This window comes from Leptodactylus fuscus, chromosome 1 (genome assembly GCF_031893055.1).
Source record: "Leptodactylus fuscus isolate aLepFus1 chromosome 1, aLepFus1.hap2, whole genome shotgun sequence".
NCBI classification, from domain to species: Eukaryota; Metazoa; Chordata; class Amphibia; order Anura; family Leptodactylidae; genus Leptodactylus; species Leptodactylus fuscus.
The window spans coordinates 276,216,630-276,244,518 of NC_134265.1; the positions used below are offsets into that span (position 1 = coordinate 276,216,630).

The 27,889-nt window shown below is 40.4% G+C and overlaps 1 protein-coding gene across 1 annotated transcript; it reads left to right on the forward strand.

The window, feature by feature from the left end:
* Positions 1-27,693, forward strand: NAA15 (N-alpha-acetyltransferase 15, NatA auxiliary subunit). The gene is made up of 20 exons (XM_075288168.1): positions 1-317; positions 6,775-6,859; positions 8,843-8,947; positions 10,246-10,403; positions 12,203-12,337; positions 13,898-14,051; positions 14,486-14,605; positions 15,622-15,717; positions 15,820-15,926; positions 17,739-17,811; positions 18,785-18,954; positions 19,247-19,399; positions 19,549-19,677; positions 20,387-20,600; positions 20,971-21,164; positions 22,214-22,322; positions 22,415-22,513; positions 22,652-22,795; positions 23,375-23,472; positions 26,177-27,693. Exons 1-20 carry the CDS (start codon positions 264-266, stop codon positions 26,375-26,377), a joined length of 2,598 nt encoding a protein of 865 aa, XP_075144269.1. The 5' UTR covers positions 1-263; the 3' UTR covers positions 26,378-27,693.
* Positions 27,694-27,889: the final 196 nt, after the last annotated feature.

Sequence of the window (27,889 nt, forward strand, 5' to 3'; positions counted from 1 at the left end):
CCGTCCCTCCTCCTTCCGCCATTTTGGCCTCTGCTTCTTGTCGGGTCTGTTCTGTTACCACGTGAACCACCCGGCCGGGGCCCTGACAGGCCAGGGAGGAGGAGAGGAAGCAGTCAGGCCGGTCTAGGCGTGAGCGGTGACACTTATCTTGTCCCAGGCGCCCATCGTGAGTCCCCGGGTCAGGACACGCCGAGAGGACCAGGGGGGGAGCGGGTGTAGTAGCTCGTACGAGGCCGTGTGGACGGGTGAGGAGCGGCCGCGAAATGCCGAGTGTCAGCCTCCCGCCCAAGGAGAACGCACTCTTCAAGAGGATCCTGGTGAGGAGGGGGGGCAGACGTGACTGCTATAGCCGGGGCTGGGAGATCTGATCACCCTGTGACAGGAGGCTCCTCCAGGGAGGGGATTACATTACATGGTACGGAGAAGGCGGTCAGTGCTGGAGGGCCATAGTCACACTTATCCCTGCAGCATGCAGTTAGAAGGCAGTCCTCTACTTCTTAAAGGGGAGCTCCAGATTAATGCTATATCCACTAGTGGGGTGTCCTATCATTGTAGGATGTGTTTCCCAGTGCAGCAGCCTGTAGTCTGTGACTGCTTTCTGTCATAGCAGAGTATTGTCTCCTGCACTGAGGATGTCATTCATAGTCTACAGGGAGCTCCTGCTGTGGCCTGTACTCGGGAAGACGCTTGTAATAAATGTCTATCAGTCTAGAATGAAAGGCCTGAATGTACTTGTCAGGCTGCGTTCACACGTTCAAGTTTTTTGATGGTGCGTGTTTTTTTTTTTCTTATTAAGAAAAAATCAGGAGTGGGTTGGATAAAATAGTAGTGTCTGTTCCTTATATGAGTCACACCGGGTATTGGCTTGAAAAACTGCTTCACAAAAACCTGAACATGTAAACTCTGACCAGAGGTTCACTTCGGTTATTTATTATATGTGTCACTGGTCCAGGCTATAACAAGCCCCCCGTCCCCAGTATAAAGTATAAACATGGCTAATGGTCGCCCATGTACTACTCTCTGCTTCCCGTGCCCTCTACATGTGCTGTAACGGTGACATCACACATGTTAATCACATGACCACTGAGGCCAATGATTGGCTGCAGCAGTTGTGACTGATGCCTGTGATGTCATCACTGCAGTGACCGCTATACCAGCAGGTATCCTTATACATCATACTCATACACACCATTGCCTACTTTTAACCGGACTTTGGATTGGCCTGGACAGCCCCTTTAAGAATTGTGCTGTCATTTTCCTGACCTGTATACTGTATAATAAGTAGATTTTTTTGTAACATTATCCAATTCATATGGCCTTTAAAATAATTCAGTCACGTTGTGGCCCTTAATGCTGGTTTATCCTACATAGAGGAAAGTGGCCCTACAGAGGTGGCAATGGTTGTGTATATATAGTTTTTACCTATTCACCATTATTTGAATGTTTGTCAAGTAAGTTTTGTAAGTATGCTGAGGTGACCAAAGATATAGGAGGAATAAAGTAACATTAAGACTTATCATATATCCAAGACTTGAGCGGGGTTCCACATATAGGAGAACTGTTACCAGTCCTGAAGAAGATACTCAGGTTAAGCTGACCATAGCTATCTTATTTGCCCTTATTCTACACATTTCTGAGCAGTGCATGTGTACTGAATAGGAGAGCGGACATGAACAAAAGAATTGGCAATTGAAATCCAACTGCTCGTTCTTTATGTACCCAAATATCTGCCAATGAAGGAGAGCCAGGAGGACTATGACTATATATATATATATATATATATATATATATATATATATATATATATATGTGGTCGGCCAAACTTGTAGGTTCAGCAGATATTTGATGTGCACTGGATAGAATCACAGTGATGAGGCACTTACTACACCCTACAACCTGCCGAAGATGGCCATATATATGTAATATTAGTTTGCAGACCATTGACAGCTCCAGCTTATACCTTTCCTTCAATATTAATAGGATAACAATGTCTTTCCTTATCCTGCTTTTCACCTAGTTAAAATATGATTTTCAGTCACTTTTTCAGTTTTCACTACAATACTTTATTAAAAAAAATGTTGTGATACACTTTTGGCCCTGGTCCTGTGCCACTGCCGCCTCCAGTCCTTGTCATACTTCTCATACACTAAATTGATCCAACAAATAGGGTTCAACAGTGTTCAGTCAGGTGAGGAAATGGTCTCTGAGGGGATTGTAACCCACTAGCTCAATATGGAACTAACCTCAGTGCATTGCAGGGTACACTATGCGGAACACCACCATAACTTTACGTATCCAATAGACGCGCCATCTCCTTGGGAAAAAAAAACGCTATTTCTATAAAGATGCAAATGAGGCTCAAGCATAATGGGAACATACTAGAGCTGCTTTTTTCAAACTGAGAAATGGGGCCCTCTGGCATCAGCCATTGCACTTCAGCCTCATCTGTATATTTTCAGAAACAGTTTTTCAAAGGAAATACTGCACATTGTGGTGGAATAGCTGTTACAAGCCGTAATCCATACAGGACAATGTCACTGGAAGGCAGGGACATCTGGCGCCATAGAAAACTATTATGTTAGGAGTCTGCCTCCCGGCCTGATATTCAGACAGGTAAATCTGGCCAACACACGGACCTAGTTTCACGGGTGAATGCAGGCTTATTGTGTACTAGGGTCTGATGGGGACTGGCAGCGACAAACAACCAAAAAATTTTTTAATCCAAAGTGTATTGCAACATTTTACATTTTTCTTATGAGTTTAAAAAATCGTAGGTATATTTTGTATGTAAATTCCATATATACAGTTACCATAAATACAATTATACAGTATGAAAGTATTCTGGCTCGTGATAAAACCTTTTTTATTCTGATGTTTTTGGGGGTTCTTTCTTCTAGGATGTTTTTCGAGTTATGCAAACAGTGCAGCCATGTTCCTCAGGGCTTCCTATATTTATCTGTGTGTACGGCCCCTACTCCCAGTTGTGGCTTATTGCTGCCTGCTCTGGCGTAATGAATGCAGATGACTATAAATAGAAGAGGTTATGAAGAGTTTTACCTTTAGTGTTATTGTTGGGATACTTTTTATATAGTCGTCCATATTTAATCTGGGGCACAGTTGACAAAATATCCATGAGACTGAGGCGGCTCTTTACTCCAATAGAAGCCCAATCTGTCATTCTCCCATAAACTTCTAAACCTCTCACTTCTTGCAGAGACAACTTTGCTTCCATGACTGAGATTTGCAATATACTGTACATAATAATTCCCAGTAGGTAATATGTAAATATACAAATACTGGTTATGAGTGGTATTTTTCTGGGGTTCAGCAGTCACTTCTGTGATATGACTGTGGCTGAGCACAGCATGTGTATATGTTCTTTTTTTTTTATGCTTGAATAGTCCCTACTATATTAGGGAAGACTGCTTGCTTAAATTTTTGTCTGCCATGTCCCACCACCAAATAACAAGGGTATATTGTGAGCTCAGCATAGCCGTGTGTGCTGCTAGCAGGCTGTGACCTGTATTCAGCCCAAGTTGGCACTGTTCATGAGGCAGCCGAAGCACATTCTGCTTCCTGTTCATGGACCTCCCATGGGAGGCAGAAACAAGTCTTCAAGTGTTTGGAGCAGCTGGAATAATGCTGGTTCAGCATCTTTTACCATCCACCCACATAGTAAATTGTATCTCTGCATGATGACATCAGCATGTACAGGTATGGGATACATGACTTGCAGCACATGCTTCCTACCCGCTGCTGTACCTTTACCTTGTTCACTTTGGCACAGACAAGACCAGACAGTGTTCAGCTGTGGTGGAAATAATCTTCAGACTTTAATATATATCACCAATGTTTCAGTATACTTTTTTCGTTCATATTAAGCATATTGTTTCAGGACTTCTAAGTGGGCTAGTACTGTATACAGTGATATTGCCGGTGTCTGGGCTTTTACATCCAACATGACTTTTATACCAAGATCTGTAGGGAAAAAAAATACTAAGCATTAAATTGGCTATTCATCCAAGAAAATAGTTGAATCTGGCATAGACTCCATAATAAATATGCCCATAATGTTTGTCACAGAAATCCTATGGGCTGTAACTGCATGTGAAAACATGGCGCCACTGTTTTGCACTTGTTGCATTGCAGTCTCTTGTGTGTTGACACAGCATGTTTGCCAGCACAATGCTGTAATGATAAGCATGTGCCGTGCTGGTGCAGCATGTAACACGCCTCAGTTAGGCTAACCTTCTCCTCTGCTGGCTCCTAGCACTGGATCATATACAGTTTAGCCAGGCTGTAGCTCTGCACATAATATATGGAGCCAGCACTTGCGCTCTGTATTTAGAAACCTCCACCTGTTTCCTCTGTGAATGCTTACTGACCATGTCTCCACTTACCACAGCCATCCAACTATGTGTCATCCTTTTGTATGAATGTATTTTATTTTTTTTATACTGTTACTCCTTACGCTAGGTTCACACTAGCACCCGGAGTCCGTTGTCAGCTTTCTGTCTTCTGCATGCAGAAGCTGTCAGACCGGGTCCAGCCGTGAGCGCCGGTGAGCGTTTTATGCTCTCCGCCGCGAAGCCGGTTTTTTAAAATTGGACACAGAGTACTGCATGTCCGACTCTGTGTCCGATTTAAAAAAAAATGGTTTCATGGCAGAGAGCATAAAACGCTCACCGGCGCTTACGGCCGAACATCTTTCAAACCCATTCAAATGATTAGGTATGAAAGAGTCCTGCAGGTTTCCGTCTTCTGCTCAGTTTTGTGCAGAATACGGAAACCTGCATGAACGGAGACCGGACGCAGATGTGAACGAGCCCTTATATTCAAATCTTGATTTCCCATACTGTATGCATTTTAGGAATTCACTACTCAGTTTTTGCTTGTTTCGTGGAGGGCAAGTAGTGTATCATTGAACAACTCATAGTGATATTTGATGCGATTTTTCTGTTACTGAGGCTAAGCAAACCTTCAAGGACGACCGATCATGGAAGAAAGCAAGATGCCTGCCCTGTACTATATACCGTTGTGAACATACCTAGCCTTGCAGTGTTTATTTGCTGTGCAAGGGTATTGTAGACAGAGTTCTGTACTGCTGAAGGTGAAATCTCCTTTCTGATAGTAAGGATTGCTTGTGGATTGTGTAGTTGTAGGTCAGGTTGAGGCTCAGGACACGTTGCGGAAATGCAAAGTTTTTGGCTTTTGAATATTACTTAGCTCGTTTCATCTATAAAAGTTACAACTCCATAACAAATGCATCAGAACCAGATCCTTTTTTTCTGATGTGATCTGCTAGTTGTGTATTCATTGGAGAAAAAACACACACAGATTGAAATGTCAGATTACTGGAAAACTCCTGCAGGTATGTAAATGACTAGACAGAGTATGTCCCCACTGCACTATAAAAATGCTGTAAGACCACTTTCAGTGTACATATGCCTCTACCACTCTCAGACATGTTTGCCTAGTTCACATACTTTAAAAGAACACAAAATTGGACAGAGAGAAGCCATGACGTTTTGATGAACTATCCGTCATGTAGGTCATTGTTACCAAAATGGCAAAGAGATACCAGACAGACCACCCTTAGGTTGAGGCCTTACATTACAGAAAAGCTGTCGTGGTTTTTTTTTTTTTTTAATTTCTTTTTAAGTTGTACAGTTTTTTGAGCCTAAGTCAGGAGGGCAGAAGGGAGAAGTATACGAACTTCCTATATATTTCCCATTTCTTTTGGAGCCAATCTTGACTTGTGTAAAAAAGCCAGTGATTGAATTCCTAGGAAAGTAAACATGTAACCAAGCATCTAATTACTTATGCAATATTAATAATTGTATAGTATAATTAAGAATAGTCATTGCACAGCCCTGGATTAGACAAGAGTTCAAGTACGAAGGCCTTGTGAGGAGCTTCAATCTTATTCCAAATACTTGTGTGATGATGTGGAGAGCCATCATATATGATAGTCGGTCACCTCTAGTAGTGATAACAGTTCTGCCATATGTCCATGACACAACTTGTTGCCTCTTATGACAGGGCTTTTAACTGGCATTTTTCAGCTTTATAATGCTTGTATAAACCTAGTAGGACTTTCCGAGGATGAGTGTGCTGCAAGATACCATACAAAACTTATATACCTCCATGGACAGCCATATCCCATTTTGAATCCAGGTTGGCGGTGGCCCAGCAGTGTACTAGAGCCTCCTTTTAATTGTACCTTGTCCCCAATAAACAAGGCCTTTTTTCTCTAATATTGTAATAATTTACATATATCATTATGTTCACACACATTAAGTTTAATTCGATCCCATCTCCATTTTGGTGCATGACTTATTTTTGTGACGAGGTATGTAGGTTGACCTAATAACAGTGACACATTCTTGACTGGAGTGATTTTTAGCTGTAGAATTTTACGTTCTTGCATTTCATAGGGGTTTTGTATTTGGGGTTCGGGGTATAATTTCGATCTCACCTCGTTTACTTAAACCAATCCAATAGACGATCCCTTTATGATGGCATCTGTGGTCGGTACAGAAAGTAATAGATGTGCTGATCTCCTGGAACGGAGTTGATTTATTCTTCCAGATGATGTTTCTGCTGTCACTTTACACTTGGACTGAGCACAAGGTTCTGATCATTTATGACCAGAGTTGGAAAGCTGTGGGAGCGCTGTCTTATAATAGTACAGGGGACAGTATAGGTGAAAGAGCTCATGGGAGGGGTGCACAGGCCTCGTTTTTATATGTCTATATCTTTTTATACTTTCAGAGATGTTATGAACACAAGCAATATCGAAATGGGTTGAAGTTTTGCAAACAGATACTGTCCAATCCCAAATTTGCTGAACATGGAGGTAAATATGAGTTAAACAATACAATTATCAATTTATGAAGCAAATCTTATACTGATGTTTCCACTGTAATCCTTGAAGGCTATTTGTATTTATTCTATGAAAGTAAAGAACTTATGTAAGAACATTGCAAATCCAACCACATTGCCAAAACGGTTTCTGGTTTTGAAAGAATATCTTTTTAAATGGAGAGAAAAGCCAAATATGTAAGAAAATGAGGATGAAATATGCCCGAGTCCAAACATATACACATAAACACAGCGTATAGAATTTACGTTGTCGCCATTCGCATAAATATTGTAACCCATGCGGTTTATCACCTTGTTTATTAAGAACTGCTGTGACATAGTCACACTCCCCTACCCATGGTCTCATTGAGCTTGGTAATAAAACAACTCTACTAAGACCTAGTGTTCATAATTGTCATTTGCTTTAAAAGGGGAAGGTGCACAGAGTTGGCCTTGCACAATCTGATATTAATGTCCTGTCCTAGAGAGAGGCCATCAATATTGTATTCCTGCAAAACCCCTTTAAAGGGGGTTGTATCAATAGTACAACTCATCAACCATTCATAGGATAGGAATCAGAAGAACAGGCTTCTTTGTCCAAACATTTTGACCATCCGATTCATCTGTGGAACTGTGAAAGAGAAGCTTATGGGGTTACTAATGGCAGACCTAGACACCATGCTGAGGCACAGGGGGAGCACTTGTAAGGGGCTCTTTGATGCCGAGGTCACTATTGACTGTGGCTTTTATGGGATTAAATATCCAGGCTCATAGTTCTAATCTTGGCCACTGCAGCAGAGTGTCAGCTGTACTTTACAGCTGTTACCTTGTGATGTGCGCTTGTCACTATGCCATAAATGTACAGCATGGTGCAGAAATGTGTTAAAAAGGAGTCTGACCCCAGAACCCAGCACATCAACCCAGCTCTGCAGATAGATGAGGGTGTTACAGCTTATTTTATTGGAACAATGGCAATCCCCTAGTTGCTTCAAAGAGCTAATTTGCTTAATGACTTAAAAGGGCTAGATTTTGGCACCAATTCATAAGGTTACAAATAGAGATGAGCGAGTAGTATTCGATTGAATATCAAATACCATTATAGTCTATGGGAAAAAAACGGGAATGTTGTTTCGGTTTCCATGGAAACCAAAATTCGACACATTGGATCCTCCAAGTTCAGGAAGTAGCAGGACGAGGAGCACGAGGAGGTTTTTGAATTGAATTCAATGGAATTTTCCTGCGTAGTATTCGACTGATACAAGTATTCGATCAAATACTATTCGTTCATCTCTAGTTACAAACCTTGTTAGATTAGATTCACCAAAATCAGTATATCTGCTGGGCTTGGTTAATATGATTGGTTTTGCTGACCCTTCTTTTAAAGTCAATTGTTTGTAGCTGGTTTAAATATTCTTACATGTAAACCCAGTTTTACCCATGAATCTACTTCGTGGTTTTCCTTTTCTGTACTCTGAAGAACAGAGGTGTATTGCCAAACAAAAAAAAGCAAAAAAAAAAAAAGGCCTTCAAGACCATACACCACATCACACATGAAGCCTGAAGCTCGTGTATCTCACCGCCCATGGGTTATTGTCAGTCAGTATCCATCTATACCAGGGGTAGGGAACGTATGGCTCTCCAGCTGTTGCAAAACTACAACTCCCAGCATGCATACTTGCTCTGCTGTTCTTGGAACTCCCATGGAAGTGAATGGAGCATACTGGGAGTTGTAGTTTCACAGCAGCTGGAGAGCCGAAGGTTCCCTACCCCTGATCTATACTGACAATAGTGGTATACTTGCTTTTGGTGTGCTCAGCTTCCACATTAGCCTTTCCATATAGCGTAATGCCCCCACACAAGTCCTGCAGCCTCACAAGCTGGAGCTTCATATCATATTACATATAATAGAATTTATATAATGTACATAATTAGGTCTTTTACAAGACAATACATATATCCTTTCTTATTTTTCCTATAGAAACGCTAGCAATGAAAGGACTGACTTTAAATTGTCTTGGGAAGAAAGAAGATGCTTATGACCTCGTACGCCGCGGACTGAGGAATGACCTCAAAAGTCATGTCTGTATCCTTTTATCTTGTGCCAATATATAACAGTGATGGCAGTATGTGAAAAGTATAGTGTTGTAGTTATTTAGGTTTGGTGTCTGAGTTAGCCAAGTATGTACAATTCCCCAAATAATAAGAAAAGACTTAAAATCCTGTATTTTATACTTCAGCATACAGTGCACAGAACCAGGTCTAGACTGAGACTAATAAAATGGTGATTGGCACTGTACACAAGTCACTCTAGCCCACACACACAACCATAAACCCCCTTTATTCTTGGTCCCCAGTATGACCGTCCTCATGTTCTTAGTCGCCATCATGGTTCCCCCTCTAATTCTTGGTCTACCGCCTTGAAATCCTTTGGAATTGTTTGCTAGCATGATTCCACTCTCACTCCTAGTCCACTGCTTGGTACTTGGCATGTTTACCTGCTCATTCCTAGTTCCAGCCATGGCTCCCCTATCATTCCCAGACTAAAAAATGGCTCCCCTTCCCATTTTCCCCCTTCACTTATAACATGAAATTTCTTAGGCCGAAATCTGAGCTTTAAAACCCAACTTGGAACACCCCAAGAGTGCCAATTCTGGTGTGGAGTACACATAAAACTTGTCCTTTGTATGGCCCACTTCTTGAAAGTGCCCGACACCTCATTGGCAGCTTGCAGTTTCCATAGATTGTCATGCATTGTGTGTGACATGCTCTCTGGTGACGTTTCTCCACTGATGTAGGCATGTAAGTTCAATTCGTGGGCTTTTCAAAGGGGCTTCAATGGAAAAATTTGCTCAAAAAATCAGTTTTTGGTTAGGTAAGTGGGTGGTTTGCTTATAGCAGGCAGCTTCCATAGAGTATAATGGGAGATAAGTCAGTCACTGGAAAAAGTTGCTTACATTGCTGAAGTTTGCAGTGCTCTTTGTAGTGACTTCCGAGGATTGCAGCATTGTCCCATTCAACCTTCATTTTGAGTCTTCACTGTATGGAGATACGACTTTTTTTGCAGTTCTTTGTACTTTGCTGATGTCCTTTATGTAAAATCTTTATCATTGGCAAGCCCACATCCATACAGTTACAATCTCAGCCATCTTGTCTTGGGACCAAACCTAAATGTCTTAGTTTATTAATCTGTGACACTTTAACCATTTAAGAAAGCAAACATCAACTAACTTACTTTTTGGGAACCTTCTACACTTAACACTAGATCACAACAAATATATAAACCTACCTTGTGTGTGATGTATAGCTCTGTGCTCCTTGTAGTGCTTGTTTTATGTTGTGCCATGTCTGTATTTCCCGTTTGCCTTAACGTTAATCATGTAGGCTGGCATGTGTATGGCTTATTACAAAGATCTGATAAAAAATACGATGAAGCTATCAAGTGTTACAGGAATGCTCTGAAATGGGATAAAGACAATCTGCAGATCTTGCGGGACCTTTCATTACTTCAGATCCAAATGAGGGACCTGGAAGGTTACCGGGTAAGTGTGGTTTTGTTTTTTAATTTCTGGGTTACTAAAGTTGGCTGTACATGTTAGTTTTAGGACAACATGATGTGGCTATTTAATATTAAAGTGACATTCCCATCTCTAGAGTCATGTTCAGACTTGTAGCTTAACTTAAATGTTTTACCCCATGCATTGCTTTATCTAGCTTGCTCCGTTTGCCAGATACAACTAAATGTTTTGGGAAGGGGTTAGCTACTAAATTGCTGGTTCCGCTAGGTTCACACTAGCGCCCAGAGTCCGTTCTGAGCTTTCCGTCTTCTGCATGCAGAAGACGGAAAGCTGTCAGACCGTGTCTGGTCGTGAGTGGCGGTGATCGTTTTATGCTCTCCGCCGCGAAACTGTATTTTTTAATTTTTTTTTAAACTGGACACAGAGTGCTGCATGTCTGACACTGTGTCCGATTTTTTTTTTTTTTTTTTTTTTTTTAAAACTGTTTTGCGGCGGAGAGCATAAAGCGCTCACGGCCGGACATCTTTCAAACCCATTCAAGTGATTAGGTATGAAAGAGTCCTGCAGGTTTCCATCTCCTGCTCAGTTTTGTGCAGGAAACGGAAACCTGCAGAATGGATACCGCGCGCAGATGTGAATGAGCCCTTTGGTGGACAGTTTAGTTTAATGGCAAACTTTTTTTTTTTTTTTTGGCTTTCCCCTCGTTTGCATCAGCGTTTGTATTCCGTCCGGGGGAGTTTGCATGGTGAACCCCCCAAATGGAATACCAAGTGCAAGCGCTGGTGCAGTAAAAGCGCAAGGACCCCATAAACTATAATGGAGTCCATGTGCTTACCGCCAGATCTCCGCAGGGAACATGCAGACAGGAAAGTACTTCACCAACTATTTTCCAGTTTTCATGATTTGTGCGAGCAGTGCGCGTCAAGCACACGAACCCCACTATAGTCTATGGGGTCCTTGTGCTTTTACAGCACAGCGCTTGCAATTGCGTTTGTATTCCGATCAGAGGGTCCCTATGTGGACTCTCCACAGACGGAATGAAAAAGCAGATGTGAACGGGGGCTTACCTAGGATTGGCTTTGGCGGTTTCTGTGTAACCGGTTGTCAGCTAAATGTACATGACCATTAGTAAAAGGGGTTTTCTGTTTCATGATATTGATGGTAGAAAATATGATCAGCTTAATGGAGTAAAGGGGTTTTCTGGGAATTAAATATGGATGACATCCTTATCTGATCAGCCGTCTGAAGTTATCTCAGCATTCATTTTTGACTGCTCGCAGTAGACCTAGCATGGACCTAGCCTTAAGATGGTGCTCTTCATGTGCTGTCTTAGGCACACTGATAGTCTTGAGATGTATTTCCAGGTTGAGACTGCTGGCAGTGCGTATTCGCCCTTAACTAGTAACCACAGTTCCCACTAAGTCAGTGGAATTCTGCCGCAGAGATTTATCTGGATGTTTTAAGGATTGCTAAGTCTTAAATGTCTCAAAACACATTTTGGGGTTAGATCCCCTTTCTCAAGTTGTAGAAGACCAATATGCAACATATGTAGAATAGATCATGGATATCTTATCGGTGGGGGACAGACTGAAGCAGTTTGAAGTGGCAGTGGTGCTGGGCAGAGCATTAGTCTCTTCATTGTGTACATTGGTCAGTGTCCCTGCAGGCTCTGCTTAGTAGCACTGATGGCTATTATCTAGAGTCAATCCTTTGTTTTACATAAAGCACAAGCTTACCTTGGCCATTCAGTGGGTTCGCCCACTAGCTTTTTCTATTATTCTTATTTCTGTCTGCCACAATGTAATTTTTAAACTGTTTTTCAGGAAACAAGATATCAGTTGCTGCAGCTGAGGCCTGCACAGAGAGCATCTTGGATTGGATATGCTATCGCATACCATTTGTTGGAAGATTATGAGATGGCAGCAAAGATTCTTGAAGAGTTTCGGAAGACCCAACAGGTACAACACTGTTACTACGTTTCCAAGTAATTCTTTTCATGACTGCATCCCCATCCTTAGTAGGTGTTTGCCACGTTTTACAACTTATGACTTTTGTACTGAATAGGTGATGAGCGTCTGATCTTATTAGTGGGGTCCAAATGCTGAAAAGTAATTTACTATGACCTTATGAAATAAGAATAAATTAGGAAAAGTTACAATAGAAAAGTGCCTCTTTATGGGCCACTAGGTTGTGGTCTGTGGAGGAAAACTCAGTCTGTCTGCAGCCTGCATGGAAAAAACTATTTCCAGTGTTCATATCCCAGGAACTGTGTAGCCGTATGCTGCCAGGCTGACTCTTCTCATTGCCATATACCTGCTCTGCATGGCAGATTATCACACAGTGCAACTGTTTCTAAAAGAACACATCCTAAGACATGTCGTAATCTTTTCAGTTACATCTACTGATATTTGTTGTGCACAGGTTTGTGGGAAAACTACATGGCTAATAACAGGAGAACAAATGGTAGCCAATATGTAAATGTATATGTATAATATATAATATATATATATATATATATATATATATATATGTATGTATAACTGAAAACACTAATAGGGTGGAAGCACCGCATTTTGCTCCTTGACTTATCCAACCTCTGTAATACCAGTTATATAGCTAGCCATTAGAATGGTATTCTGATACAGTCTACATCACATGGCTGTGACCTCTTATCTTCATGCTTTTAAACTTTCTTTTTTAAAAAGGTCCCGTCCAATCTGCATTAATACGGCATTATTCTTTTAGCTAGAGAGCGAAAGTCAGGTAGTTAACAGATATGTTGGAGTTGCCACAATTTACAGTACTATACATGTGGACAGAGTGTTCAAAATCCCACCTGCACCCAGTAGTAAATATCTGTCTGAAAGTAAAACTGCGATTTGGATTTTTAAAATGGAAGCGTGCTCATGTTACAGAATCTGTATGTCTTTCTGCTAGCAGTTTCACCGTTTGCAAAGGAATGAAAACCCCAAATCAAATTTGTTACAAAATCCATGCAAGAAATTATATCCACTGTGTCTGTACCTGACCTTAGAGTAGAGTGAGAGTATTGCTTAACGTCATTATGTGTTACTGTTCAACATTCTGGATTTTATAGAACTTTTCAGCTTGGTTTGTAGAGGTACCAAACTACTGGTGACAGCCATATGTATATATCACATGCTGGCTAGTTTGCACATCATTGTTTTTAGGTACATATGTTTTGGGTGGGGTTTTTATTTATTTATTTTTGTCTAAGGTTTTAGTATTTTCTTTAGGAAAACACTATGAAACTGCAATTTTTACCTCACTGTACATATTTTATAAACCTATTTTTTTCCTTATGTCATATCAAATGTCATATTAAACATCACAGAGGTCTCGCTCTTTGTATTCAGAAGGAGCTTCAGGGGTCTGTATTCTGTGTAGAAGAACAATGCCTTACTTTTGCTATCATCCAGTGGACATTGTTGAGCCAACTTGCTATGTTCCACAGTGACTTTCTTTCTAGTGACTAATGTGCTTTCTATCTTCCATAGACATCTCCAGACAAAGTTGACTATGAGTATAGTGAGCTGCTGCTTTATCAGAACCAGGTTCTCCGAGAAGCTGAACTTTACAAGGAGGCACTAGATCACCTCTGCACTTATGAAAAGCAGATTTGTGATAAGCTGGCAGTGGAAGAAACTAAAGGTACGTTTATTGTGAGCAATTTGTGCTTTTTTCATGTGCTATGATTTGATAATATTGCTAGTTACAGCCACAATACATATTTGACTGTTCTGCATCTACAACAGGTCCCTTAACTAGGTAATGGGGGGATGGATTCATCAAATTCCTCACAAAAGTAGTGTAAATGGCAAATCAGTGATACGCAACAATTTAACGTCATTTGCAACTAAAATGGGAGGAAGAAACGCCTGATTCCACCTCTTCATGTATTAAGCACTACTTTTGCCGGGTCAGGGGGCATGAAGGCCTGCGTAAAATATTCCGATTTTGATTAATCATCCCCCCTTTCCCCAATGTGTGTGCTCCGACTGACATTTATGTTGACTCTGCTTCTGTCATCTTTTGTAATCCAGGTTGTACTTGTTTATTCCATATATTTCTTTTTTCTTGTTCAGGTGAATTGCTGCTGCGTTTGAGCCGCTTTGAAGAGTCTGCAGACGTCTACAGAGGTCTGCTAGACAGGAGTCCGGAGAACTGGGCTTATTACAAAGGTTTAGAGAAGGCTCTTAAGCCTGGTAAGGTCATATCTATTATATGTATAGAAGGGAATGATGAAAACACATACAGCTTTTCAAAACTTCTTGGGCCTAGCATCTAGACCGTTTAGCAGTTCAGTGTTACAGCTTCATAAATTTTAATGCTCGGCTGAAACATTTATAAAAATGGCACACTCTTTAAATGGGTTTACCAGCCCCAAAAGGATTTTTCATAACCTGGACCCCATTGTGAGAATTAATTTTACAATGAAGTGTGTTTGTTTTGTGGTTTGTTTGTTTTTTTGTTTTGTTTTGTTTTTTGTGTGTTTGTTTTTAGGAAAACACTATAAGGGTTAAGGAGCGTTCACACTATCGTCGGTGTCCGACAGCTAGTGTCCGATGCTTATGTCCGTTCAAAATCTTGTGCCGACATTAGCAGCGGACACTAGCTGTGTCCGTGACCTTTTGTATTGATTTAAATGAAGATTGGTTGCTTTTTTTTTTTTTCTTTTCTTACAGTCCGTGCCTGTCTTTAACTGTCCATTCCCAAAGATGTCCGACTTTTCAAGTGGACAGCAAAACCCGAGATGTAGGTTTTTTCTGTCCGCTTGAAAAGTCGGACATCTTTGGGAAAGGACAGTTAAGGACAGGCACGGACTGTAAAAGAACGCACCTGATCTCCATTTGAATCAATACAAAATGTCACGGACACAGCTAGTGTCCGATGCTAATGTCCGCACAAGATTTTGAACGGACATTAGCAGCGGACACTAGCTGTCAGACACCGAAAGTAGTGTGAACGCTCCCTTAGTTCACAATGTGGAAACCTTTTTCACCGTGTGACTTTTCCGCATGCATAGCCGCAGCGGGATACCAATGCAGTGCAAGTGACTCCCATTGAAATGAATGGAAGACTTCTTTGTAGGCGGATTTTGAGACAGCTTCTGCTTTGAATTCTGGCTGCAAAATGCTCCGTGTGAACATACCCTAAAACTGCAATTTTTACCGCACTGTATATATTTTATAAACATTTTTTTACTTCTACTCTTGATCAGCTACTATGGAAGAAAGGTTGAAGATTTATGAAGACAGTTGGACTAAATATCCCAGGGGTTTGGTGCCAAGACGCTTGCCTTTAAACTTCTTAACAGGTGATGAAATGGCATTTTCTTTTCTTGAGGCTAATTTCCTTTAGTTTTGTTCCTTGGGATGATTGTAGCTTTTATGTTAACACTTTTTAACCTTTCTCTCAGGTGAAAAATTTAGAGTCTGTCTGGATAAGTATTTGAGGATGAACTTTAGTAAAGGATGCCCTCCAGTTTTCAACACTTTGAGGTCACTGTACGGTGACAAAGAGAAGGTAAAGACCATTTTGTACGTTAGGCTTGTAGTATGTACATAGTGTACAGCAAGTTGTTTAGTCACTGCAGTATGATCCCTTTGTAAGTAGTCCAGGTTTATTCAGTGTTTTTGAAGTTGCATTACATGATAATAAACAAATCCCTGCCTTAGAATGTGAATTAATTTAGTTTAAAGGGATTATCCAGTTTCCTTAGGATAGACTTCAATGGGACAGTGATGCAGTACCAAAATCCACTGCTACAGTTTGTACGGGGAGTAAACGGCATGACTTCCAGCATGTAAAAAAAAACAAAAAACCCTGAGCTGTGGTGTCTTGGTAAGGGCTCGTTCACATCAGCGTTCGGGTCTCCGTAGTTCAGGTTTCCGTTTCCTGCCTAAAACAGAGGCAGGAGACGGAAACCTGCAGGAGTCTCTCTCACCCATTCATTTGAATGGGTGAGAGAGATGTCCGGCCGTGAGCGGCGGTGAGCGTTTTAGGCTCTCCGCCGCAAAACCGGGTTTTATAATCCGTACACAGTCGGACATGCAGTACTCTGTGTCCGGATAAAAAAATCCGGTTTCGCGGCGGAGAGCATAAAACGCTCACCGCCGGACCCGGTCTGAGCTTTCCAACTTCTGGCATGCAGAAGACGGAAAGCTCAGAACGGACAGGAGAACGCTAGTGTGAACCTAGCGTAACTGTTATACGGGTGTGTCATACCACTGAAGATCTAATATTGATGGCCATTAGTAGCAGAAACTGGATAACTCCACTAACATTTTCAGAGTTAACAGAGTGCTAGTGTGAAAGATCTTCCCCTCTACCATAGTTCACATGAAATTTGTCTCCTTTAAGGCATACTTACCATTTTTAAACTTAGAGGAACTTTCACCAACTCCATTTTTTTTAACATTGTTTAATAGGTGCTACTTCACCGATTCCATCACATTTCCCATAGGGAACACCGTTACTGAGCAGTCAATGCTGGTAATTTTGGTGCCTAATATAATTAGTAGGCTTTCTACTGTTAAGTGGGTGGTCTTGGGTAGAAACAGGCAAGGGTCATGACAAACTTCTCTGACTCTGTCCATTTAGGGGCAGACAATGTCAGTGCTTAGAAACACAACCCCTTCCCTGCTCCTGCCTGAGACCAGTTATATCAGGCATCAAAACTAACTTCACTGATAGCTCTTGGATGGTGGGGGACTACCTTGTCATAGTCTGTGGAGTGGCACCTATTGAAGGATGTAAAGAACTGTAGTTGGTGTAGGCAGTGAAAGATCCTTTCTGCTATGTTCACCTTTGTGACCAATTTTTTTTTGGACAGCAAAAATGTAAATGAGATCACTTTGGTGTAATAAGTTCTAATATAGAAACAAATGTATTTATTTCTTTTTTAAACTACAATTGACTCCCCTGTAAATGAAAAACAACCCCTGGTTAATCTGATTCTGCAGTTATTCTCTTGCATTGGTCTTCTACTTCCTAACCCTCCAAATGAAGATTAGCATGTGTTTTATCACAAGGCTGTGTTCGCTGTCCCATAGAGTTACGGTATATGGAGTGGCATTAGACTGTTGGGTTTCTTGGTGATCATACAATTATTGCCAACAGGATAGGGGACATGTTAACATTTAGTGGTTTTGTTTTTGTTTGTTTTTCTTATAGCCTCTTACTTTGTATCAATAAGATTAACAAAGTTAACCTTGTATGAAATAAAGATATACAATAAAAAATATTTATTACACTTAAAAACCAGTGATGTAACACAGATGAATGGTAGTTTTTTTTATGCTTACTATATGTTCACATTTGTATGATGTTCCTTAGGTGGAGATTATTGAAGACCTTGTAGTAGGTTACGATACATCATTAAAAAGTTGCCGGCTCTTCAATATAAACGGTTTGTATATTTTATGCCTTTTCTTGTATGCTTAAGTGACTATACACATGTACAATACACACATAGTGACAGCACGGTTTGCAGTACCCCAACCCTATCAACAGGTAGCCAGTATCCAGTACTAATACAGTACAGTGTTAGACTCATCAGACCATGTCCCTGATAAAAAAAAAAAAAAAAATTGAAGTTAAATTTATCAGCCCCAAGAAATTTCTTCAAAAATGCAAATTCCAGTCCTCGCTTGTTTAAATGAAGTATTGTACCAGATGGGTGCAAACTTTCCTCTATGGAATAAATTAGAGAAATAAAAACTTTTCCCACGTTCTTTGTGGTCGGTAGTTCACACATTGCTCATTTTATTTCAGAGTGCGTGCCGGAGATAGGAAAGTCCTGTACAACAGCATTTATTTCCCATCCCCATGGCTCGGCTCACCTCGACTTGAATGTAGGACTAAATTTTTAAGTTCCGCCAATGTCTAAGATTGAAATAACTTTTTGCCCCATTGAGGACAAAGCCAATTTGAACTTTCAAGATGCAGCCACATATTTCAAATCTGACATATCACTTTACATAGTAATAATTTTGGAACGCTTCTTCTTATCTATGTAATTTGGCTTTTTGGGGACACAAACTAGTAAGCCTTTAACATCTACTTTATTTTGGCATAATTTTTTGCACATTCTTTTTGTTTTTTTTCAAGACATTAGAAGGCTTATCAATATAGCAGCAATTCTGTCAAATTTTCTATAAAATTTTCCAAACCAATTTTAGGGTCCAGTTCAGTTCTAGAGTGACTTTGTGAATTTAAATATCATAAACCCCAAATAAATTAATTTCTAAAACTTCAGTTAAGACTACCAACTCACACTAAACTAGTTATAGGGAGGTAACTAAGTGTTTTTGTTCACTATAGCTGAACAGTATATAGTGTTATATGTATCAACTTTTTATTTTATTTTTTCTCCCCTGTAGATGACGGTAAAGAAGAACCTCCAACTACATTACTATGGGTTCAGTACTACTTGGCTCAGCACTATGACAAGATCGGACAACCATCATTAGCTCTGGAATATATTAATGCCGCCATAGAGAGCACACCAACCCTAATTGAGCTCTTCCTTGTAAAGGCTAAAATCTACAAGGTATGGCAATTATGTCCGTTCCAGACTCTTAAAGAACTGAGAAATTCTAACAGCCTCTATAAATTTAGCACATAAACAGCTCATGTTGGTATATTAATAGCTTCAAGCTCCAATGCATTAGTCATATGAAGCTAATTTATGTAAATTACATTGAAGATGTTTTCTACATGTAATGGGGAGTTATTACAGGAAAGCAGATTTGTCTCATAGTTGCTAGTTTTGTATAAAAATCCAGACTTCAGTAACCCATCATATTTTGTAATGGCGATGTGGTTTCTTTCTAATCTTTTAGCATGCTGGTAACATCAAAGAGGCTGCCCGGTGGATGGATGAAGCACAGGCTCTGGACACGGCTGATCGGTTTATCAACTCAAAATGTGCAAAGTATATGCTAAAAGCCAACATGATAAAGGAGGCTGAGGAAATGTGCTCAAAGTTTACAAGGGTTTGTATTTTCAGGTGCTCAGAAATATTTATATAGACAATAAAAAGTAAATGGACAATAAAATTACTGCTATTAATCTGCTATCTTGGCTTAAATAAATGCTGTAAAATCAATGAGTATGGTTTCCATAATGTCCTTTACTATTGCAGGAGGGAACATCTGCAGTGGAAAACCTGAATGAGATGCAATGTATGTGGTTCCAGACGGAGTGTGCCCAGGCATACAAATCTATGAACAAGTTTGGTGATGCACTTAAGAAATGCCATGAGATTGAAAGAGTGAGTCTTTAGTATATAAGTATCTATAGAATAAAGCCGTGTATTTTTTCACTAGAAACAGTACACACCTATTGTATTGGAGAGAACCGCAAAGTGGAATTTTCATGAAAATGCACTGACATTTAGTATAGTTTAGTTACAGAGCTCCTGCCGTATGTTTACGGTCCAGGTCCCTAAAATTTGTGCAGTAGTGTATTTCTGACTGTAACCTTTTGAAAAGGTTTGAAAACAATATTTAAATAAAAATATATAAAAAAGAAACCCGAAAAACCTGTTCCCTAAATTGACATGTAATGTATCAGAATTTTTAGTGGACCATGATGAACATGTCATTGTTTATTTTAGGGTGCCACTTTAGTACCAGAATAAAAAAATTTAAAAAAACAAACAACTTTTTTTTTTTTTTCCCAAACTATAAGCCTAAGAATTCTAAAATATACGATGTTCTACATCTGAATAAGTCAGCCAACCAACATATAAGCCAAAAACGACCTATGCCTGAACCAGTTGACTAAACAATGACACAAGTTATGAATACTTTGCATGTCAGTCTTTTGGTAAGATGGTGCTTAGTGGGTGAGGCATGGCCAAGATCAGACAAATTTACTAGAAACTGGCCTGGCTTTGTCAAGTCTACTGTCAAATGTTGTACCATGTTGAGTCTAACGTGTTGTTGTCTTCCAACGAAATTTTCTCTTTCTTGTTTCAGCATTTTGTGGAGATCACGGACGATCAGTTTGATTTTCACACTTACTGTATGAGGAAAATTACACTCAGGTCATACGTGGACTTGCTAAAGTTGGAAGATGTACTAAGACAGCATCCATTTTACTTTAAAGCAGCACGGATCGCAATAGAAATTTATCTGAAACTTCATGACAACCCTTTAACTGATGAGAATAAGGAGCTTGAGGCAGACACCGGTATGTGTAACTCTGCCACATTAAATAAAATATTTTTTTCTGTGTGCTCTACCCAGCCTAAGGCGTAATGTGGCCAGTGTGTGGAAATGTAATATTTTCTCTCAAACTTAATGGTATCTTGATAACATTAAAATTAAATTAATTTAAAACATTTTTAATGAATTAAAAATAACAATTTTCCTCCATGTCTACATTGTAAATGAACATGTAAGAGTGTAAGAGAAAAGGCAACTGCCAAACACTCAGCATACTGAGAAGCAATAGCCAAAATAAGGTATTACCTGCTTTTGTGAGATTTGTATTAACAATAATTCAGAACTCCAGTTACTTACACACTGCACTTTTTTTTTTTTTTTTTTCTCTATTGTAGCCAATATGTCCGACAAAGAGTTGAAGAAGTTGCGCAACAAACAAAGGAGAGCCCAGAAAAAAGCTCAGCTGGAGGAGGAGAAGAAGAATGCTGAGAAGGAGAAGCAGCAGAGAAACCAGAAGAAGAAAAAGGAGGATGATGATGAGGAAATCGGTGGCCCAAAAGAGGAGCTTATTCCTGAAAAGCTGGCCAAGGTATAGCAGTCAGGGAACAATAGTGCACCATTTTTTCAATTTTATTCTTGTGTGTCTAGGTAAGTTGGCATGCATTAAAGTTGGTCAGTGATGGATTTGGTGCAGATAATAGAAAGTCAAATAGAGTGAATTTGAAAGGCTGTCTGGCTCTGTGAAATTGACCAAACACTTTGAAATGGTAAAGATGAGACTTAGTAATAGTCAAGATACGACTCTACTACTGCTTCTCAGGTTCCTCACCAGTTTTCATATCAGTGATATTGAACTGGTTGACCACATTCCAGACCCTTGCTTCAGGGAACTTCATTATGACAGCAGAGAAACACTCCTCTGCTGACCATTGTCCCCTAAGTGCAGATACCTTACAATAAGGGCAGCATGGATCGCCAGTCATCCCTGCTGCCTGCACAATGCTTGTACAGACAGCAGGGACCAATGCTTATCCCTGCAACCGATATAGTAAGGGATCTCTGCTTAGGAGTGGTTGGAAGATGAGTGTTTTTGTAATGAACACACAAGCATTATACTGTATGTGGGGCAGTAATGGAGAATTCTACATGTGTGGGGGAAGGGGCTAATGTTTCATTAGTGGTCCCCAGAGTTTAATGCTCCTTAGTGTCTGTGCACACAGTTATTATATGACGTTGGTGCCTCCCACACATGGTATAGCATGTTAGTGCCCCTCACTAGTTAGTGACATTGACCCCTCTACTCCATTTGAAAGTTAAATTATTAAATATATTTTCCTGTTTTATCTGGTGTAAACTTGGGGGTAGATCTTAGTCAGACGCAACTTATTGCCTGGAAACTGCAGTAAAAACTGTACCTTTACTAAGAGTTGAGTACCCCTGCTGTTTACCCTTTCCTCCTGCAATGACAATTGGCTACGTGGTAACAAATATGTCACAAATGTCTTTCTTGGAGGTTACGATACAGGGACCAGTGGGGACTAATGAGGCTTTTAGTCAGAAATGATATAAGAGTCTGGTTAGTGAATTAGTAAGTGATGTGGCTCATAGCAGTGTTTCCGATTCTCCATCTGTAAACAGGTTGACAATCCCTTGGAAGAAGCAATTAAATTTTTAACACCTTTGAAGAACCTGGTGAAGAACAAAATAGAAACCCATCTATATGCCTTTGAAATTTACTTTAGGAAAGGTAAGGAAACCTATAGATGACCATTCACAATGAAGATGAAATTATGTATGTATGTGGCTAAATGGTGACTTACGGTTTTCTTAATTTTGCAGAAAAATTCCTTTTGATGTTGCAATCTGTGAAGAGAGCATTTGCCATAGACCCAAATCATCCTTGGCTCCACCAGTGTTTGGTCCGTTTCTTTAGTGCAGGTGAGTGTGTGACCATAAAGGAGATCCAGTATCCTGTATCTAACACAGGGATCTCTGATGTGCTCCTCTTACTCTGTATATACATAGTGTTATGTTTTGGAGCCAATGTTAACTTTGTTTCTTTCCACTCTCCGTCAGTATCTGAGAGCAAAGAACTAAATGAATCCGTTAGAACAGTGTTAAAGCAAGAGATGAACAGGCTCTTTGGTGAAACAAGCCCTGCAAACTTCAATAACACTTTCCTGAAAGAGAATACTGGCTCTATACCACACAGATTATCAGGTAGGTTCTCATTGCGGGCCATTGCAGTGAAGGCCTTAGAAGTTCCTAGTAAAAGTACCATTAGGTAGTACTTCAGGCTCATTGAACAATATCTTCTAGGGCTGAATTCACATGAAGTAGACTTGTTGTGGAAGTTTCTTTGACTGTTCCGTTCACCTGAATGGGGCTTGCAAACATGTATGCAACTACCTTATTTAGGGGGACGCCACAGAATTACAGAATCTGCCACTCATGTACACTAACTACAGCTTCTTTATTAGATTCCTACCCTATAGTCATCTGCTGACCTAAAATCGAAAAGATAAGTAAATTACAGAAACTGGTGTTACTGAAAGTAGTAAATCTCCAAGTTTTGATGTCATTTAGTTCTTGGCACTGTGACGCGTCAGGTCTAGAATGATCAGGGTAAAACGACTTCTACAGTACATTGAGGCTCTGTAATGTTGTGAATCCGCCTGACACATGGAATTTACTTCTTAATACAAGTTTTAAAAGTTATATCTGGCCTGTAAATGTGGACAGTTTCTGTACATGTATGTGTTCTAATGGTGTGTCTTCCTTCTATCCCAAATTTTACAGCTGCCAAAATGATGTATTATCTGGACCCTTCAAGTCAGAAGCGAGCAGTGGAGTTGGCCACCGCATTGGATGAATCACTCACAAACAGAAGCCTCCCGGTAAATCTGCTTTCCATAATATATCTTTAAGACTTGAACAGGTTCCTGGTTAGTTTGCTCATGTTCTCTTCAGCCAAATGTGGCAGTAAATTGCAAAGAAAAAAAATGAAAATTACTTTTTTCCCGTTTTTCAGATATTTTCTCCAATATTGGTAAAGTAAATGCTTTTGCTGTGTCTTGAGTGAAATAAGAGTTTAGTACAGGAGTGCCCAATATGTCGATTGCGATCTACCGGTCAATCGCAATGGACGTATGGGTCGATCGCAGGCCGGGCAGCAGCAGCTCCGGGGGATGGCGCGCTCCCCGCTGTTAGGGATGGAGGGAGCCGGGGTGCTGCTTGTTCACAGCGCAGGCTGAGAGTCATCTCCGGACACTGGAAGGCGGGGCTGCGGCAGCCCCAGCCTGCCAGTGTCCAGAGATAACTCTCAGCCTGAGCTGTGAACAAGCAGACACTGGGGATCCCTGGGCGGCCACAGAACGCCGCTGTCTCCTTCTCTCACGCTCCGTGCTGGCCCCGCCCATAGACATGCCCCCCTGGCCCCGCCCACAAGAAGTGGGTAGTAGATCTTTGGACTTGGGCATGTTATAAAGTAGCTCACATGCTGACAAAGTGTGAGCACCCCTGGTTTAGTATATGTGGAACATGCTTGAAGCAGAATAGCCACATGCTGCGCGAAAACACATAATGCAAATTGAAAACCTGCACCATGTCAGATTATGCTGTTATTTTTCAGTGTGCATTTCGCCCTACGTTAAAGACAACAGCCAATCCAGTCCATCCCCATGCTGTGTTAAAAATCCTGTAGCATGTCAGTTATAGTAAATTTTGACCTTTGCCTTGAAAAAGTTGAAAGCTTCTGGGAAGGAGAGGATTGAGGACCTCGGCTCAGATAAATCAGCAAGTGAGCAGCAGGCCAAAACTGCTGAATGTATGCAGGAACATGCTGCGTGTGATCTTACCCTTAAAGGGGTTGTCCACTTTCAGACCAATATTGAGAGACGGATGTTATTGTTTGTATAATAAAAAGTTGTACAATTTTCCAATATACTTTCTGTATCAGTTTCTCACAGTTTTCTAGATCTCGGCTTGCTGTCATTCATTCTGTTACTTCTAGAGGATAAAAGTCTGACCATGGTCATGTGATGAGCACACAGGTGCCGCTCGTTCTAGTCACAGCACAGTAATCAGACATCTACATGGTAACGAGCTGTGCACCTGTGTGTCCATCACATGACCATGGACCAGAAGTAACAGAATGAATGACAGCAAGCAGAGATCTAGAAAACCGTGAGGAATTGATTCACAAAGTATATTGGAAAATTGTGCAACTTTTTATTATACAAACAATAACATCTGTCTCTCAATATTAGTCTGAAAGTGGACAACCGCTTTAAAACGGTTTGTGCCACAGGACACAAACCAGGGTCTGATCTTGGATCTCTTGCAGTAGATCATTATCCTGTAAAATTCTAGACAAAGGACAGAAAAGTTGATTCTCCAAAGTCCTAATAGCAGCATCTCTCCATTTTAAATATATCCAAGAGAGATTATAATTTCTTGGAGGCGATGATACCATGAGGTCCTTGACACCAGCTCCACATTCTGACCCACTATACAAAGCTCTGGATCACAAAAACCCAATGTCCTGCCTGTACCATAGGAACTATTGTTCCTGGACACCAAATTTAGCACAACATTCTGCAAAGGTTAGGCATCTATGTTCAACATCCATCATGACAGATTACCTTTTTTGACATGCTATGGAAATAGTCTACTGATACAGAGGTGGTACATATCAACTTATGACTGGAAATATTGGCCCTTTAAGGCCTGGTTCACATCTGCGTTCGGGGATTCTGTTCCCCTCTCCGCATTCTGCAATCAGCACTGTTCTCTCTACGTTTTTGTGCAGAAACCACACAGACCCCATTATAGTCTGTGGTCCACGGGTTTCCTAAGGTAACTGCTTTTTCTTTTATGTGGATTTGGTTTCTGTTTGAGGGGTCCCCAAGCAGACCCCCGAACGGAAACCCATGCACAAATGTGAACTGGGACTTATACTGAACAGTCAAAGTTGATAATAATATTGACCACAGCTTTAAATGTTGGTTGAGTTATTAATACTTATTAATAAAGGATTTTTCAGGGAAAATTATATTGGTGGGAGTCGGTAGGCCAAACTACTGACTCCTATTTTTCTACAGTCTGAAAGACTCCTTCATAAATGGCTGACAGACAATAGCAATTGGTTTCTATGAAAGTAAATATGTGACAAACTAGATATTACATTATAATTTTGGCTTTAGCACCCTCATAACCTATTCCTAGGATATATCAGCAGGGTTCCTACAGTTAGGACCCCTGCCAGTCAGTTGTTATAGGGGCAACAGAGTTGGAAGCAGATGGGTTTGTTTCCTGCGTAGTCCCTGTGCGGAGTTACTGCAGATCAGCTTCCATTCACTTGTATAGGAGCTGAGCTGCAATATCCTGGCACAGCCAGTACACAGAGAGCAGAGCTGTTTGCTGCTGTCTCTGTTCTCCACATAGGGGACTGGTTGGGGTCTTTGGTGTCAGACCACCAATGATCATTTGCACAGAAAACCTCTTTAGCTGTTACATCAGTAGAGACAACTAACATGCACAGTTATATAGAGCTTGCATTATCTGATGCATTTTAGACCTTGAATTTCTTGTATTTTGCAGACTTGTACGGAGGTGCTAGAAGCGTTGCGCGATGGCAACTTAGGAGACAGCAAAGAAGTTGCTGAGTCGTACAGAGCAAGCTGCCACAAGCTGTACCCTTATGCTTTAGCTTTCATGCCGCCTGGATATGAAGACGACATGAGTATCACAATTAATGGAGATAGTTCTGCAGAACCAGAGGAACTGGCTAATGAAATGTGAACATCTGATATCGAACAGACATTGGACCATATCAACAATCTAATATTTTTGTCACGCACCTGCTGTATTGCTCTGTAACTTATGTGGAGATTGAAAGGAGTAAAAGAGTTGTTGCCTTTAAAGATTGTTTTACATTTTTTTTTTTTTTTATGTTCTATATATCCTGCTGCAGAAAACCATACAATGTATGACAGGATAATGGGTGGAGAGCATTCTTAACATTAACTTTTTGCTGCTAAAATTTGAAGAGGGAATAAAAGATGAATAAAATACTGTTTTTAAAATGAATAATTTATGGGCACTATAAGAGGGTGTTACAGTGGTCAGAGCAGGTGTGTGGCAGAAATATTACTTATCTAACCCCCCTTTATCAAGAGATCTGATCTTGGACAGCACGCTCCCAATAATGTCAGAGGGGTCTGCAGAATAACGTGTGTTCTGCAGACGCCTCGGATGTTGCACAGGGTCACGTTGCTGTTTTAGCACTGGATGTTTTTGTTGTTTTTTTTTAATTATTGGCACAAGAGATACTCTGGGCTTTCCAGGTTATTTGAAATACTCCACACGAAATGCAGTTTGCGGATACATAGAAAGGAAGTGTGATCTACATATGGCTTATAATAAAACAAGTGTCTTGAGAATTTAAGGACTTTCAGCAAAGTACAGTATGGTGACATTCTCTGGATGCTTAATTTGTGCTTACACGAGATGTTTTTTTTACAATTTTTGTCAATTTTAGAATAACCTATTTGCGAGAAACTTGAGTTATCTTTACTGTTTAAGATGAAATCTAGGCCCCACCCAACAATTTTTAACTTTTTTTTTTTTGCCAAACATGTCAGAACTGTATTGCAAGTACCAAAAGAAATCATGCACTGTGTTGTGACACCAACTGAACAGTTGTCAAGGACTCTGCCTTGTCTGTTTTCTTAAAAGGATTAAAAAAAAAAAAAAAGTGTCACGTGTGATCCATAGCTGACTTGGTAAAGAGTGGATTGCCATTGGGTCTGGTGGTCTTATGAGACTTAAACCTCAGCAGGCCTTGTTCATGATGTGCAGATTAAACAAAGTAACTGCAGTTTAGATACCTCTGGATTTTTTCCACAGTGGCAGGTTTGTAATACTTGAAGCCCTTTATTTCTAAGACGACTTTCTTGCTCAGTTATCAGAGAGGCTTTGTAATGGAGCAACAAATACTGACTTCCCTTCTTCCAATAGCAGACCAGCTTCTTATCTCTGCAGATACTTCTGTCATTTCCTTTTTGTTGTCAAACATAAGGTACCAAATATAATGCAATAAAACCTTTTGAAAAACAGTTGCCGAGTTGAACCAGTTGGTGACACTTCTGGACATTTAGGCTTGTAGTTATAAAATATACAGTGTATTGTTTGACAGGGGCATAGCTTTAAGGGGTACAGAGGGGGCAGTCGCTACTGGAGGCCTCATTATAGCATATTTATTAGGACACCAGTATTACACATAGCACATGGTAAGTAGAGACCCTGTTACAG

What these genes read in the sequence shown, in the direction of transcription:
- NAA15 (XM_075288168.1), top strand. Translation starts at nt 264, where the DNA reads ATGCCGAGTGTCAGCCTCCCGCCCAAGGAGAACGCACTCTTCAAGAGG. An exon ending in CACTCTTCAAGAGGATCCTG is followed by an intron (nt 318 to 6,774) that starts GTGAGGAGGGGG and finishes TTATACTTTCAG; the next exon opens with AGATGTTATGAACACAAGCA. An exon ending in TGAAATTTACTTTAGGAAAG is followed by an intron (nt 22,323 to 22,414) that starts GTAAGGAAACCT and finishes TTAATTTTGCAG; the next exon opens with AAAAATTCCTTTTGATGTTG.